This window comes from Taeniopygia guttata, chromosome 3 (assembly GCF_048771995.1).
Source record: "Taeniopygia guttata chromosome 3, bTaeGut7.mat, whole genome shotgun sequence".
NCBI lineage: Eukaryota > Metazoa > Chordata > Aves > Passeriformes > Estrildidae > Taeniopygia > Taeniopygia guttata.
Window position 1 is genome coordinate 88173667 of NC_133027.1, and position 17879 is coordinate 88191545.

General features: G+C 39.4%; 1 protein-coding gene across 1 annotated transcript; it reads right to left on the minus strand.

Moving 5' to 3' along the window:
- Positions 1 to 1457: 1457 nt before the first annotated feature.
- Positions 1458 to 17128, minus strand: PNPT1 (polyribonucleotide nucleotidyltransferase 1). Its single transcript, XM_030268735.4, has 29 exons — positions 16909 to 17128; positions 15423 to 15483; positions 15042 to 15116; positions 14487 to 14592; positions 14138 to 14187; positions 13603 to 13666; positions 13470 to 13517; positions 12647 to 12760; positions 12242 to 12428; positions 12020 to 12071; positions 11263 to 11320; positions 11019 to 11115; positions 10822 to 10924; positions 9950 to 10020; positions 9318 to 9354; positions 8498 to 8564; positions 8307 to 8396; positions 7989 to 8042; positions 7776 to 7882; positions 7139 to 7210; positions 6979 to 7042; positions 6348 to 6431; positions 5775 to 5858; positions 5021 to 5127; positions 4871 to 4926; positions 4237 to 4315; positions 3827 to 3874; positions 3317 to 3475; positions 1458 to 2588 (listed from the first exon to the last, which is right to left on the minus strand). Exons 1-28 carry the CDS (start codon positions 17091 to 17093, stop codon positions 3320 to 3322), a joined length of 2376 nt encoding a protein of 791 aa, XP_030124595.4. The 5' UTR covers positions 17094 to 17128; the 3' UTR covers positions 1458 to 2588; positions 3317 to 3319.
- Positions 17129 to 17879: the final 751 nt, after the last annotated feature.

A 17879-nucleotide genomic window follows, 5' to 3' on the forward strand; every position in this document is an offset into this window, starting at 1 on the left:
CTCTGTGGAAAATATCACTCCAGAAGTCATTGGGATTGTGCTCACTCAGATGTGGGGCTTCTCTCTACCCAAAAAAGCATCCAGGGGGTTGTAAAGCCCAGGATGACCCTGCCATCGGTACCCAGAACCAGCAAGTCAATTCTGGGGGCCTTTCCTGGACAAAACACGCAATACTTGCCCCAACAAATGTTACATACTGGATTTAAACCCAGGCTAAGACCAGGAAAGCATCCAAGCCTCTGCTCTTTAGGACACACAGAAAGCAAAGCAACATCTTCCACAGTGGTGTTGCACCTGCCAGTAGCTCATCATTCCCCATTACCACCATCAAGTTATCAATGCTGAGAATTCTCTGTTCTTCATCAAAGCAAAGGATTTCATTAGGGTAGACAGAAGACAGAGCAACTCACAAGTGTCACTACATGAGCTGCAGAGCGCCTTTTTTTGTTTTCCCAAGCAAGATGGGCAACTCATTCCTAAATAAGTTAAAATTTCTTAGAGTGAAATTAAGAGACTGTATCACCCTCAGGCAGGTGATCTAAGTACAATTAGGCTAGCTCTTACACTTTTATGATAGCACTTGTAATATTTATTGTTGACATTTGAAGATATCCCAGCTCCTGACCCTGCACTTTCATGAAAACTTCAGACTTGTCAAATAAAGGCATTTCTGGCCCTCCTGAGCTGCTGCAATGCTGCTCCTGCCCAGCTTCTCTCCGAGGCAATTTCTCTTAATGGCTCCATTTAAGACAGGTCATTACAGAAGCTAATTATGTTGAGCAGTAAGGAAGAAGAAATAAATCACTAAGCTTGTTCTCTTGAGCACTCTGGACTCACCTGGTTTCTGATCATAGCTGATCCCACCTGAGAGTCAAGCTCCTCCTGCCACAGCCCTGCACCGGCTCTTGGAGAGCCTGGGATGTCCTTCCCTCCAGGAAGGGTCAGAGCAGCACACGCCTACTCAACTCTTGGCTGCCATTGAGCTTCTCTCCTCAGGTAAGAGCAGCTGCTTTCTGCTCCTCCCAGCCAGCTCCCAAGTGTGCTCTTACCCCGCCCCTTCCCACAGGGAGCTGGTTCCAGATGCAGAAAGTCAGGCTGACTGTACAGGTTCTGCCACAGCAACATTAAAGTAATTTTGCTCCTTTATTATCATCCACCAAACAGACAATGCCCCAGCACTGCAGTAGCTGCTTTACGGAGACCAGCTCCACAACACAAACTCTCAGAAATTAGTGTACAATAAGGGGAGATAAACCTTGGAAATCCACTTAGACTGGGGAGGTCCATTTCTGGGAAGAGTCACCAGAAATGGCAACATCTGAGTTTCTGCTCAGGGACTTTAACATTGACCTACATAATTTTATTAACACTATTCATATGTAACAATCATGTATCAGTCAACTGCCACAGTAAGAAGTGACATCTGAATTCTTACTAAGAAATAATAAGACACAGCCTTCAAAGAGGAGGAAAAGATTGCCAAAGAAATCTTTCGTCAATCTTTCCAAACTTTTTCTATTTTTCAATCTTACATCATGAAAGACAGAAACAACTACAGAGCAGCATACCAGTAATTTCTTTCTTCTTTAATACTTTAAGTTAGAATTAAAAAAAGGAGTAATTTTTACTGTACATTCCCACTTCTCCTCTCCCCCATGCTTTATTTTTTCTTCCAGGTGGTTCAGAGCCTACCTGCCACCAGGTGGGAAGTTGATTTTCTTATTAGTCCTGCATACAAACTGGTGAACAGCAGAAGGACCCTGTTTGATTTTTAAAGTATGTACCTCACAGTAGAAAAACGAGTCACTCTCACGAGCCCCTGGGAAATGTTTTGAAGTCTAAAAGAAACCAGTGAACTCACTGATGCAATGTAATTAATAGGACTAAGAGATTCTTAATGAGAGTGTTTCAGGGAAAGATTTATCACATCAATTGTTCATTCCAAAAAAAGTATTTTAATTTTAATGTTTTAATTATGCATTTTAAAAGTCAGTGCTAATGAACCCAGGTGATAAGGGGTGATGTTTCAGCCAAGTTCTGCTCAGATATGCTGAGATATATTCTGCTGCAGGTCTGAAAATTTTAAGAGTGATGTATTAATCTAAAACAGAGTCCATCATGTTAAAGGTGACACTTCTAAGTCTTTATGACTTGCTCAACATTCTTGTGCACTGAAAAGCCAATAAAACTTTGGCCAAGTGTGACTCTTGACCAAGCATACAGGATAATTCTTTCTCCCCCAGAAGAGTTGTTCAGTTCTTACTTCTCATATTCACAGTTTTATTTTGAGTCGATAACTCAAAGGAGAATAACCTTTAGCACTGAAATATCTTCTCAGTCTACAGAATTCCATGTTCTTGTATTCTCATCTCAACCTTGCTACACAAGATGAGGGCACTGCTTTCTCCTGGTTTTATTTTCAAGTTTAATCAACTTGAAGGCCTTGAAGTTCTACATCACCTTTAAGCATAAATAGTGTCTATTTTATAAATATGATTCACTACCATCCACCTTCAGATTCTTGTGAGGACATGTAGAAATTCTAGCAAAGGTCACTTGTATTTTCACCAACTATCACACCTTTTTTCCTGAAAGAAAGAAAACATTTTGTAACCAATTCATTATATCAAGATATGAGATTCAAAGATGTTCCTTAAAACTGAGATTCAGTGAATTTTCCCTTCTTTTTGTGCTGTCAATAATTCCTAGAAACTTGCCACAGATTGCCTTGAGTTCCCACTGGTGCACTGTGCATTTGCCAAGCTTGCTGTCTAACTGCTCCTGATTTTAACATTGGACACCTTCCTGTTCTAGCAGCTTTCCAAGAACAAGAAAACCCACACAAATTTTGGGAAAAGCTGAGGCATGAGCCCTGTAACAGTCAAATACATGCTGGAAAACTACTTCTAAGGAAGAGCTTTGGCCATTTCATTAATCAACTGGAATCTTCTCTACTGTTGACTTAATCAAGAAAGCAACTTATTTTTCTTCTCTTCCAATGCCCTCTTTGAGCTTTTTTCTTTAAAAGGTAGAGAAAAAGGATGTTGGAATTGAATAAGTAAGTTTGTTTAGGACAGAGAAGCCTGTCCAGATTGCCAGAGACCGTCAAGGCATTTGAACCAATTTTATAATATCAAGCTTTCTACAACTAGTGACAGGCTGGTTGTTAAGTCCCAACAAACTCCAACACAGCTGCCAAGTAGTCCCTGCACAGCACTGAGGGGTAACCGCTCAGTAAAACCCAGATTGGCACAACTCTTCAGCAGAGCTGTCAAGTGCAGCCCTGAGTCAGCTGAAGCTGTTCTGCTGGCCTTACCTGTCACTGGGATGAGGTGGATGTCTGTGAAACAGCCCCTCCCAGGACAATGCTGTTTTTTTCTGTCAGGGTTTTCAGGGTGCTGGTGGCCGGGGACTGCAGAATTTTACGTGAAAGCCTCATTCTGCCATCAGTGGGATCACGGCCAAAGTATTTAACCTGGTAAGGAAACAAAGTGCTTTCACACCAAGCAACTTCACAAGCTGGAAATAGCATTTTCCTTAAAAGATGGGGGGTTGTGTTTGAGTTTTTTTCAATTTGATGCTAGAAAAGCAATAAATAGGCACCCTTCAGCCTATATTGCTGTCAAATACTGTGGTGCCTAGATAGCAGGAGGATGACATTAAATAAATCTAATTTGAATGATCAGGCCTTTAACTAGCACAGAAAGGGAATCCAATATGGAAAAATATTTTCTTCATAAACACAAAATAAATAATTAGAAAAAAAATCAAGTTTTAAAATACAAACAGCATTTTGTTAGCATTTTAATGTTAAAAAAAGAATTACCTGGATTTCATGTCCAACTTCTAATCCCAGGGCACTAGGGTGTTTAATCTGGAACACAGTGTTTTTCAGAAATAAAATTATCAGAGTTTGTTATAAAAATCCCTTTATTCAGGGGCTCTTCAACCCAAAGGCTCAGCACTACCTTAGGAACAATAGGCTTCTGAATATTACATGGAAAAGGGTATTGCAGAGCCAAATAACTTGGTGTAAAAATGACTGCAGGAGTCACACAGTTGATTCTTTGCAGCTTTAAGTATAGGGCAGAAAGAATTAGAACAAAAGAGTGCTGCTAATTAACAGCTTTTAACCTGGAAATGGACTGTGGAACAACACTAAGCGTGTTACAGCCATGACAACTGGTTAAAAATAAATCTAATTGCCCATTTTATACCTGTTAAAGGATGGCTTACCTTTCTTTGATCAAGCTGTGAAATATGAAGTAATACTGGGGTCATGTTTGGGTACAGTTTTACCATCACTCCAGAATCTCTGCAGCAGGAAACAGCACAGTCATTTCAAAGGGCATCAAGAAAAGTCCACATTTCACTCTGTGTATGGTCCCCAAAGCAAGCACTTATAAACATCTCACAAACAAAATTTTACTCATCCCTTTTAAAAAATCTTTCATCCACCATAACATGTCCTCTCATTTTTCCTGAACTGAAAATGGATGAGAATTTCTTATTTCAGGGCACTATTTCAATAATAGGTACCAACCACCCAAAATGTAATTTTTACAAGACAAGTACTGTGATGAAAAGTGGAAAGCAAATTCATACCATCACTTTCAGATTCAAAGATGAAAAAGGCTTTAAGTTTTATAATTTAGAGACATTCTAAACATTAAACAAACAGCTAAAGAAGCCAGTTTTATCAGGAAACAAAATAATTTCACCAGAAAAAGTATCAGAAATTATTCAAGTGCCAGTATACCCAGCGTAAGTTTAGCACTCTTAAAAATACAATTATTTTACATCATAATTAGGTATCAGGAATATAGCTATATAAATAAGTTAAATTTCAACTCCAAAGCACTTTTTATACCTTATTTCAGTAATTGTGGCTGTATAAATTGCCCCAAATTCCAAATTAACTTCTTGCTGTAGAAGAAAAAAAAAAAAAAAGAGAAAACCAGTAAGACATGAAGTCACAAAGAGCAAACTGAAGAAGTTAAAGGCAGAAGTCTGTCCTTACATCATCTTTGCAGATTTCCCCAATGAATTCCCTGGCTTCGTGCATTGCCCCCGGCGTGGGGGCAAACACGGAATATGTCTCTTCATCCAGCTGACTTACAGTCACACCTGAAAAAGGGGATTTAGGACAGCAGTCAGGGGCACACTGCAGAAAAGTCACACCCAGTAAAGACTTGCTCAGAGCAGAATGGTTTTGCACATTCATTAAGACCTCAGACTTCTAAACATTATTTAATCTTGTTCAATTTAGGCATTGAACAACTGCATATGCCCACCACCTCCTTGCAAATACCTTGAAAAACTTGAGGGCCATAAAAGAAGACAAAATTATTTTTACAATCCTTTAAAGGCAGGGAAAAAAAATCCTGAATAAAATGTTGAGGGTTATGAGTCAATTTCCCAGAGATTTTTAATAATACTTGCAATAATAGCTGAGGGAAATGAAAGTGTTTTGGAGCAGAATGGTAAAATTCTTTGCCCTTCTAGAGTTCTGTGGCCAGACCAGACAGGCTTACAACCAAAGGGAAATAGGATGTTTCCTCCTTTTCTCCACCCCAATCCCCTGAGAAGCATTAATCAAGTTCACCACAGCATTAAGGGTTTCAGGTCCAAAGCAGAGCATCAACCTGTGCTCTACAGATATCAGAATTTTTTCATTTTCAGTTTGCACTGAGCATTGAAACAGTTCAACATACAAGTCTGAAACAAAGGGAACACGTGAGGCTAAATTATCACAGGAATCAAGAATGTCTCACCAGTCTGTGCTTGAAGTTTTTTCAAATTGTAAGCCCCAGGACCAACGAATCTTAATCTTTTTGATAATGGAACATGGATAGTTTCTGAAAGAACATTTAAAAATCCTTTGAAGTGCTAAATATAATAATCTTGAAAGCTATCATACAAAAGGGCACATTCCTTTAGCTTTTAATCTCTTACAGCTACCTGTGGTATTTGCTGAACAGGGATGTATTTACAGGTAAGAACTGAAATAAATGAAGACACAGAATACACTCTGACTGTAAATTACCTTAAGCCAGATTGATACTCTCATCTACATCAATTCTGATTTTGTGAAAGCTTCACATAACTTCATTTAAATTCTAGTTGTGTTTCCTGGTGTACACTGAAATAGGAGTGCTGCCCATATGGCAATAAAAATCCCATCAAAAAACCAAAAAATAACCAAAACCCCTTCACAAATTATCCCCACAGGGCAAAGGCAAATATATATAGCAATCAATCATTAAAAAAAAAAAAAGGTATTTTAAGCAGAAATTTATTGTTAAAAAGGTAATTATGAAAGCTATGAATTCACACAATAGCATTACCTACAACTGGTCCACTTTCTTTTCTGTTAGGTCTGGGTTTTGCCAGTGTTTGGTTCATAATGTGTAAAATCTCCCTCTTTGCAGCTAGAGGAAATAATAATAAAAAAACCATATATTTATTTTAATAATGTACAAAATTACTGAAGTTTTTGTTATACAGTAGAAAAACATTCCTTGTCAAAACCTGTCTCCTGCTTAGCTGGAGAATGCCCGGCTGAAAGTTTTCCAACTCATTAAATCCTAATTAAACCACGTAGCTTCATTTTCTCATGTGCTCCAAGAATATTTTAGCTGCACATGTAAGAATACAGATGGCAGCAAGTTTCACTTGTAAACATAGCTGAATTTATGTGAAATGAGAGGAAATCTGCTATTATTTTTATAATGTTATCCTGCTGAATTTAAAGAAAGTCATGTAATGTGTGTTAGTCCAAATCATGCACTGGCTGAAGTTACTTTCAAGTTGGTTTGGAGCTTATTAATTAAGCCAAACCCATTTCATAAAAGATAGGCTTGTTTTTTTTCCACAATGAGAATGAAAAATGAATAGTTTATTGTTTAGTTTCATACAACTTAATGCCACCTATCATTTAATATAATAAAATGTGTGTAAGTCCAAGAACAGACCTACCTGTAGCTTGCTGAATAGCTTCCACCACAATTTTTATTGGTATCCCTGGCAGCTTTAGATCAACCTGACATGAGAAGAATGAAGTGCCATCAGCATGTCAGGAAAGCTCTTCTAATACTCTCCCTGAGTTTCACTTAAAGAAAATTTCATGTCACAATACCTGCAGTGCTGTTATCCCTTTATTGGTGCCTGCCATCTTGAAATCCATATCTCCATAGTAATCTTCAATTCCCTGCCACCACAGACAGACAAAACCAAGTTGGAGTAATTTTCTCCCATTATATCAAAAGTACAGAGAAATTTTGAGACTTCCAAGTTCTCTTCAGCTTTATTTTGCTGTTCAGGATTAACACTGTTCCTTTCTCTCCTTGGAAATCAAGAGCTTTTGTGGACAAGTTTCTGATCCACAGCAGATCTAGTCTGTCAGTGGCTGCGCATTTTCCTCCCCAGACTCTCTTCCAAGTGCTCATTCTCCACCCAATATGGACTGTCTTTCAGTAAATTATTCATCTTTTTCTCCCATGAGGAAAGACAAAATTAATTGGAATGAGAAAGCTTATGAATGCTTAACTAACTAAAACCATGAAAAATAAGAAACATGACTGGACATTTCATACAAATTTTTCAAAATGAGGGAGGAATTTGCGAGATAAAACAAAAGATGCAACTAATTTTTCCAGGATTGATGTTCCAGAATTGACTGGGCAAAAGGTTACAGAAGGCCACAAGAGGTATTTTTCAGCAGTAAGCTGAAAATATACAATATTTTCAACAATAACAATGTGAGGAGCACTCACCAGGATGTCTGTCAGCAAGCGATAGTCCTCAATATCCCCTTTTCCCTGACTGCACTTGGTAACGAGGCCTATGGCTACACCTGCCACTGCACTTGACACTGGAACTCCTAGAAGTGGCAAAAAAAAGCCCCATTTTTGAAGTCTTCGGTAATTTCCAGATCCTCTAGCATATTATCACATGCAGTTTATCCTTGTAAGTGCCTTATTTTGTACCTGCATCCATTAATGCTAAACTTCCACCGCATGCAGAAGCCATTGAGGAAGACCCTGGAATTGAAATACAGTAAAAAACTAGGGATTAAACACTGAAAAATGCCCCCAAATACCATTTTATTAAACCAAGAAAGGCCCGTTCTTCACAAACATGCTTTTTATTTTAAGTATTTCAGGTAATAGTTACTAAGAACATTTAAACTGAAATCTATTATTTAGCATGCCTATAAATCAAGTTTGTCTCAACAAAGCTTTTTAAGAACCAAATTTAGTCTCCAGCACCAGGTTAAAAACAAGAAAACAAGAAAATCCTAATACCATTTGATTCTAAGACTTCAGAAGTAACTCGGATTGTGAATGGGAAATCCTGGGGTATAACTGGTTTCAAAGCTCGTTCTGCCAGTGCACCTGTTTAAAAAAAACCCAAAACAACCACTAAGTGATCCATCAATAAAAATCAGATAAAATACTGGAACTTTCAGCACAGGATTTCTCTAGTCTGGACTTACCATGTCCAAGCTCTCGTCTGTTCATCCCAGTAACTTTGCCAATTTCATTGGTTGCATAAGGTGGAAACTATGAAGGAAAAAAATGTGTACACAGACAATTAACCTGCTTTTCTTTTCCATTTTAAAACATACACTTAAAAAAACCCCATCTTTGAAGTGTTGGTGCATCTCAAGATAAATATACATTAAAAATAAAATAACCAAACCACCACATGACTTCTATCAGTCACTCGGTTTACAAACCAGGACCAGTTTACGTAATGTTTAGTAAATGTTTTACTTCCACAGGACAGAAGAGAATAAACCAGTAGTAAGGTAGCTAAGAGAGAACACAAGAAGCTTCCTCCAAACAAACTTGTCAAACAATCTAGCAGAAATGTCATTTCTGCCACAGAAATAATGGAACAAGATCTGCCTGTAGGAAACACTTTGGGTAAGCTCCAAAGGCTGAGAGAGATGCAAGATGTAAAAGCATTTATTTACTATTGCTGTGCCACATCAGCTGAACATATCAATAGAGTTTACTAAAAATAATAGCACAGGTTAATCCTGTTTTCAGTAAGAACCTGTTCTGAAGGAGCTCACCTAATGTTATGGCATTTAAAAGCCTGTATACAATGCCAATTTACAAATTACCTACTGCTTTTCAGGAAACCACTACTTCTGCTGATATAAATTCATGCATGAATTAGCATAAATACATTTTAGCAAATCTAGAGCTAATTTATAAGCTTGGAAGTGATCAACTGCACCTTTAAAAGCAAGACATGAAGCCCTTCTGTGAATCATGCAGAAAGCTGTAACACAGGAAAAGTCTCACCTCATAATGCAGCATGAAGTTTTTATCTTTAATTCCACTATTAATTAAAAACAAGACCATATCAAAACAGGAGCAACGAAACATGTTTTACACACAACAGGTAATTCAAACTAATACTGTTATGCTTACAAATGGACCCAGCTAAAACCAACAAATCAATATATTTGCTGATCACCCACAGTTACCAAAATTAGAAAATGTGGACAATTAGCTACAGTAAAGCTGAGACAGTTAAATGTAAAAGCTCCCACACTGGGATGAAATCACTGGGGTGACATCACTGAAGTGTGGCTTTAAAGGCAATGAATTTCACTTCAGCAATAAAGTGTTCAAAGCACAAGGACCAGCTTGCTACATCCTAAGTAAAATTTTCCACAAATATTTTAAATACCTAAACCAGACTGGATGTTACTTGGAACACTCTCCACTTTCAAATGTGTGTTCCGGAATTAATGTCACCCTAACACAAACTCACTGCCATGATCTCTGGAAAACAGGCCATTGCAAAGTCTAATTTTACACATTCTTCAGCCCTAAAAAAGTATCTACGTGGAAGGTCAAGGGAATTTTATCAAACGTGCTTAAATGCTCACCCTCTTGTTACTACTGCCAGAGCACCAAGACATACATACCTCACTGCTGTGGAGATAAGATCTGACTTTACACTCGATTCTAAAGAGTCAAATGTAACTGTACACAGAACCTAAAATGAAAATGAGCTAAAATAAAAAACAAACCCCACTTAAGCCGTTCCAGCCTTCACAAATGTTACTGTTTATGAAGAATCAAAAAGAATGAGTTCAGCAGCAAATGAGATGCCATCAGTACGACTTGTAGAACCTTTTTCTCTCCATCACACACACTTACTCATAATCTGCAAAGATCATACATTCTTACAAGCAATCCCATTTAAAAATACTAATTTAGTGCTCCTTAAGTAGGAGCCAAGAGCAGTTTGCTCCCTAAGAAACACTTAAGAGACAGGGCCAGCTGCAGCCACAATGTTGTTTGTGCCTGTTTCCCACACAGACTTGCAGTGGGTGTTATTTTTAGTGGGATAAGAGGGGACAACACTGAGGAGTAAATCACTGTCTGCAACTGCCATCCTAACTCAGTGTAATAAGAAGTCAGATCAATAGCTGACAGTCTTCTAGCAAAAGGAGCTATGAAAGTACAGAAGATCAAATGTTGAGTACGATCTTAATTCCATCCACCCAACAGCTGACGCTTTTGGCAAAGAAGAGAAAAAAAATCACCTCGTTATTGCAATTTTTTGGGTAAAATTTCCTTACTTGGTTCAGGTTGCATATGAAGTTGCTTTTAAAAGATTTCTCATGATGTGCCAAATTTAGCAGTGACCTACACACCAATGTACTTACCAACCTACTTCTGCTTATTACTATTTAAATGTGAAGAAAAAGAAAACCTGGCATTTAAATGAAAGGCCCAAATCTTTCAGCTTTTGATAATTCATTGATAATTTCTGATGTTGAAGTGACATTACCTGTGTTTGACCTCTTTGAAATAAGGCTGATCCATGAAGCATTCTGAACATGTTCACTTCACATTTAATGTCTCTGAGGGAAGTCAAATCTCTCCCATCACACCTAAGTGACAAAGAGAAATTAAGAGATCAGTTAAACTACAGTATTGGATTAAAAACTGACAGAAATCTTATCAGTAGGAGTTTGATACACCCACCTTCTATATTCATTTAGCACTAGATTTCTAAAAATATCCTTTGAAACCACGTTGAAAGATTCCATGATTTCGTAAGGCTCAGCCTCCGGAAATTTTTCTAGATATAGAAAAAAATTGCATCTGAAGTTGGGAAATTAATTTTATAGAACTTTTACTAAAATAGCTTCCAACAAAGAGCATACTCTAACTCCAAGCAGTGCTACCTCCATTGAAGCATTCTCAAAATATTAACAAAAAATAATACCTTTCAGCTGTTCTTCTGTTTCAAGCCTTATTTTGTTGATCGCCTCATCTCTTGAAATCTAGAACACAGGATTTGCAACCAGTTAACTCTACAGGGCAGAACAACAACAGAGGTTTGGGGCTGTTTGGTTTAAAGATCTGCAAAAATTTAAGGAATAAGAAACAGAACTATCACACAAATTCAAAAACCAATGAGGCTGGAAGAGACCTCAAGGGTTGTGTGGTCCAACCCTTTCTGGCAAAAGCAGTCTAGACAAGATGGCCCTGCACCCTCCCCATCTGCATCCTAAAAATGTCCCACATTGGGCAATCCACCACTTCCCTGGGGAGATTATCTGAGTGACTGATAATTTTTCCCAAGGAGACCATTGCTCTTGTGCCCAACCAGAACCTTTCAGGAGTAACCTGCACCCATTTTCCCCTCATCCTTTTCATGCGACTCCTTGGGAAAAGGGAGTTTCCACCTCCACATAATACAAGCAAATATTCTGTTCAGGTTAAGAACTTAGAGAACAATTTATTATTACAAATAGATGCAGGGAAGGAGACAAGGTTAAATTACAGTATCACTGAGGCTAGAAAAGACCACTGACATCATCAAGTCCAACCTATGATCACCATCTTGTCCACCAGACCATGGCATATCCAGTCTTTCCTTAAAAAGGAAAAAAGCTTAAAAAGCTTAAAGAATTCTATCCTACTACAGTTTAATTATGATTTTAATTAAAAAAATAATTGTATCACAATTGATTACTTACTTTATCATGGCTTGAATCTGTGAACACTGCATAGATCTTGTTAGAAGCAAGTCTTTAGGGAGAAAAGGAAGAATTTTTGAAAACACAGCTTAAAAAGCACTTTTATAATTAGGAGGTTTTTTGAGGACTAAATATTTGAAAAATATTTGGTGAAATACCAGTCTGGTGAAAATAGCAGACTCGTAAACATTCCTAGATCTGCATTATTTGTTCTGAACTTACTTCTTTGCAAGTTCCACAATCTCTTCAGGAGCAATAAATAATTTCTGGACAGTTCTCTTGACCACACCCTGCTCTTTCACCAGCTGCTGAATGGCCTGGATGATCTGCTGGGTCTGCTTCACCCCCACTTTGATGGCATGGCAGAAGTCTTGCTGCAAGATGTTCTCAGCAGTTGCTTCCAACATAACTGGCAATGGAAAGATAAAAATTCAGTGAATTCCTGTTTTATTGTTCAATAGCAATCTAACATTAAACTGCATAAATATGAGAAAATTTACTTAACCAAAAATTACTTATCACTGTTGTTTGCTCCCACTATTGTATTAAAAACCCCACATTTCAAAGATAAGGAAAATATCTGCAAAGATTTCCAAGCCCTCAACAGACAACAATTAAACTACTTACCAACTTGACTGTGTAGAGCTCCAGCAACAACTAAATTTAGAGCACTAGAGGACATCTCTTTCCGAGTTGGATTGATAACAGTCTCTCCATCCACCAGTCCTACCCTCACTGCACCTGCAAAGAAACTCCAGAAAGTCATTTATTATTATAATAAGGAAGCTCTTTAAGGCATCACTTTACTTTGAAAGTTACACAGCTAATAACAATACTTAAAGCTACAGACTAATTTTAAAATATCAGCATGTTGACTGGATATTAAGAACAAATCTAGAAGACAAAACTACCCATTCTAAGAATGGGTACTTTTGAGTACTATTACTGGGTAGGGCAAATAATGCCAGTATTACACGCAATGCTGCGAGTGTACTGGGAGTATTTGTCATTTCAGCACATGTTTTCTAGAAAAAAAAAGGCAGCTGAAAGGAAGATACCTGCTCAATATTTGTTCTTGGGCAGATCTTTTCTCTTCACAGAAAATACTCACAATGAAATAAATCTCTTTCTGAGTTTCTTTGAGGGAAAGTATTCTGAACCAGCTATTTTCCAAATAATGCTTTTCAATAAATATATTTCTCTTAAGAGAAAATTAATTTATTGGTTTCTATAGTACATTATTTCTATATTGTATTTCCTCTCAGAAGAGCATTTTGTACAGAAAAAAGTAATCCCTTGAAGTGCAATAATCCTATCCATTGCAAAATTATTTCCAGTACTTGAAATTTAATGTTTAGATTCAGCTTCTGCTTTAAAAAACAAAGTACAACTTGTGGTCTAAGTGTTCCATTACATTAAAATCACACCTAATTTCAAAATGTTTACTTACCAATAGGACCATTCCAGGGGATATCAGACAAGGCAAGTGCTGCAGAAGCTGAAAGGAAGATAAATATCTGGATTAGAAAAAAACTGAACTCATTAAATCCCACCAAAGCACCAATTTCTCACAGCCTTCTTACCTCCATTAATTGCCAGAATATCAGGATCATTGACACCATCTACTGCTAAAAGATTACAAAGGATCTGGCATAAGATAAAAGACAATGAATAATTTTGACCTATACATTTTTATGAACTGTCAATACAAAGCTAAGGACACTAAAAAACCCCATGTATCTACACAAGTCTATGTTTCACATGGAAATTTTTTTCAGGTATTTAAAATAGAAAGCTGAAAATAAAGCCCCATTAATGGATAATATTGTATCACATCACAAATAAAATATTTACTTGTTAGCATCTTTCCTCTGTTGTACAGAGGAAATTTTAATTTTGCTCCTGCATATTGACAACAAAATTTGGAAAGTAGGATGTAATAATAAATAATTTAAGACAAGGAGACAAGACAGACTAAAAAGCAACATTACACTTGTTTGTGAAGTGCAAACCCCTCCTTGATGTCAACAAAAATAGTTTTTCTTCAAACAGGGCCTGTATAATGAAATTTTTCTTGGTCATATCCTAATTTTCTGTTTTGAAGGTAGCATGACCTACCTGTGTATCATAAAAGTAGCCTGCAGGGAAGAGTGGTCTGATTGACCGATCTGCAAAGAAAATAATCAAACTTTTCATAAAAAGGTCCTAAGAATTTGGGTTTCAGTAGTTAATATTCAGTTTGTACTGCAACGACCCCACAAGAAACTGACAATAATGGAAAAAAAAAAGAGACAATACTATAGAAAATGTATTTAGTATGACACACATAACCTTAACATTTCAATCACATTGATAAATAAATTACATGTTTGTTTTATGACACATTATAAATGGCTGTATTTTCAAACATGCACAAGAAAATGACAACATTTTTGAAGTACATTGTAAATAAAAGGCTTCAGCCTACCTATTACTCTGCTTGTAAGAATTTCTTTATCAGTGGAACCAAGCTCTCTTCTTAGATAGTTTGTAGGAATTCTTCCTGCTGCAGCAGCTTTCTGCCGGTAGTCAACCTTCCAAAGAAAATTCAGGGATTATTAATGACAACTGATTATTTACTGCAGAGCCACAGAAACCCCCACATGGGACCCTTGGGACCATCCAGTTCTAACCCAAATTATCTAATTCCCACCCTTAACAATCACAGCCCTTTGAGCCTCACAATCCAACCAGCTTTTCACACAACCAAACCCCAATATCTGAGCTTGGATGGTATGGCAAAGTTCACAAGGGCTTTGAAGACAGCCTTACTAAATGCAAGGCAGGCAACAGCCAGGGCTCATCCCTCACCCACACAGGGATCCTAGATTTTATCATCAACTGCATACCTCAAGTCCAGGGTCTGTCATCTACTGTTTGCATTCCTCACTCTCCCCAGCATCCTGAACTCCACTGTTTAAGGACCATGACTGCTAAGTTGATCACTGATTAGCACAAAACTAATTCTGCCATTAGTACTTACCACTAATGGCATAAACTGAGATGGAGAGGGCTTGGTTTTGCTGACTGCTGTGACCATCACTGCTGTGTCACCTAGCTGTGTTAAGAAAAACAGGTGAAAACACAAGTTACCTGAAAAGAACTTCCAATGTTCTAAACTTAATTCATAAACCAGTAATTCTTAAGAATTATACCTTGCAGAAAACCACCACATAAATCCACAGTTCACACCACTGTCTTTGCTTTTCAAACAATTTTTTCCTATAAAATACAGCTGTCCCTTCCTTAGGGATGAAACTGCCACTTGAGGCTCTATATCCCACAGGCTCTGATGCCCACACAATGAATTTCAAGTTTCAGAAATTTTGAAGCTGGACAAATTTTGACTTTTTTTTGTTTTTACCTGAACAACAGCAGATCCATCAGCAAACTTTGCAAGTTTTCCAGAAGACAGCTCCATCTTTCTAAAGGAAAGAAACAACCTGTTACATGAGCTTCTAGTGAATCCATGTACATTTCCCAGCAATTTCTGCATTCACCTGTAGCCTCAACTGCACAGAATAAAGGCTATGCTTCACAAGAGATATAAAAATTCTCCTTAGATATAAAAATTGACACTCTTTGAGCAAAAATGAACAAACCCACTTAAATTTCAACTGCTTTAGCCTCAAGTGTCCTGCTTCAGCCTTAAGTGTCCTGTTTCCTTTACTTTGAAGCAAAGCCTTGGAGCACATCAGCTATCCCTATGACAAAGGTGAATCATCACTTGTTCCAGCTGGGGTTTAGCCACTGGAAAACACCCTCAAGGGCAAGGGGAGCTGCTTGCACACATCCCACCACAGCTGCAGAATACTCCTTCCTTTGTGGCAGAGAATGGAGGGCAACAAGGCAATGAGGACACACTTGAGAGTGAGATATGGATTATTTATTCCAGGGTTGTGCTGGGTGCTATTGCACAAGGCCAGCACACCCTCCTGACTTTCCATGCCTTTATTTATACACAGAAATCCAGAGCTGGTCCCTTCCCAAGCACAGCCCTTTATTATGATTAGTTAGTAGTTTCTATACAAATTATCCCAGGTAACTTGTTCACATGCTCAGGGGAACATCTGGGCAAGACCCTTATTACCTGTAGGTGTGATTTTCACTGCTATAATGAATACAGTTCAGCTACAGAATCACAGAATACTGTGGGTGGGAAGGGACCCTGAAGATCACCGAGTTCCACCCCATCACCATCCCAGGTTGTTCCAAGCCCCATCCAACCTGGCTTTAAACACATCCAGGGATGGGGCGGCCACAGCTTCTCTGGGCAACCTGTACCAGGACCTTACAGGGAAGATTTTTTTCCTAATGTCTCATCTAAACTTACCACCTTTCAATTTTAACCTGTTCTCCCCTGTCCTGTCACTGCATACGCTCACAAATAGTCTCTTCATCTTTCTAGGCAGCTCCCTTCAGGTCCTGGAAGGCCATAATTACGTCACCCCAAAGCTTTTCTTCTCCCTGCTGAACAGTCCCTGAGTCTTTCCTCACCCGATAGGTCTCCATCCCTCTGATCAACTTGGTAGCCTGGAATATTTTGCTAAGTTGGCAATGTACACATAGACATCCATCAACAACTTGATTTATTACATCCGTAGGGCTCCTCGGTGCCCGGATGTCCCTGACTCAGCGGCGAGAAGGCTGATTCCACTGCTCCGGGCTCCCTTTGGTTGATTAGGCTTGCTAGCACACCAAGATCCGATACCAAAGAACGTCCTGACTGAGAATAACCTCAACACGTGCCTCAACGTACTTTGCACCAGTTTTTCCTGGCGTTTGCCTTACTCTCCAGCCGGGACAGCGCTCTGCCCTGCCGCCCCCCCACACCCCTCAGAGCCGCTCACCTGCCGCCCACCTCCACCGTCACGGCCCGCCCGGGCTTAGGCCCCGCCGCGGCGCTGCGGGCGGGCACCCATGGCAGGACGGGGCGGCCCGGGGGCAGGACTCGCTGCCACCGCGCCGCGGCCCCACCGCCATCCCGGGACAGCGCGCCCAGCGCGGCGCGGCCGCAGCTCGTGGCGGCCGCCATAGCGCCCCGGGCAGGAAAGGGCGGCCGTGCGATTGGCTCGGGGGAGCGGCGTCGCGCAGTAAGAGCGGAGCGGATTGGCTGAGGCGTCGCCGCGCGGGTTTCAGTTCCGTACGGGCGCTACAGCGGCTGAGGAGGGTCAGGCAGCGTAGAGCGCGCGAATGTGGCTGCTCCGGCACTCTCGAATCCTGAGGTAAAAGGCGGCAGAAAAAGGTCTGTGGCGGCCTTGGAGCCACCTCGGGCTGGAATCTGAGGAAAACCCGCTCGAACGGGGGCTCGGAGCGAGGAAGAGGACACCGGCACCGGGCTGCCGCCTCTTCCCGCCCTGGCACCTCAGGAGGCCGGTGGCGCCTGCAGGGCTGGCCCCGACCCTGCTTGGGGACAGGCCCGAAGGGCGGCTTCAGTTCATGAGGGGAAAAATACGGGCCTTTGCAATTAATTTACTCCACAGACCTTGTTCTGTAACACAGCCACCAAAATTAAAAAAAAAAAACCCAAACCCCAACAACAGAACCCAAGAAACGAAGAAAAAAATACCACCAAAAAACCCCAACCAACAACGACAAAAAAAAAAAAAAAAAGGAAAAAAAAAAAAAAAGAAAAAAAACCCAAAACAAAACCCCCAAATCTCCAAACAAACAAACAGCCATAAACCACCAAAAGCCAACCAAAACCTACTTTTAAACCAGGAACACCAAAATAACCTGCACTGTGCAAGAAGAATAGAACACAGATATTGCTTATCACAAACTTCATGTGCTCTTACATGCTCAGAGTGCATCAGAATGT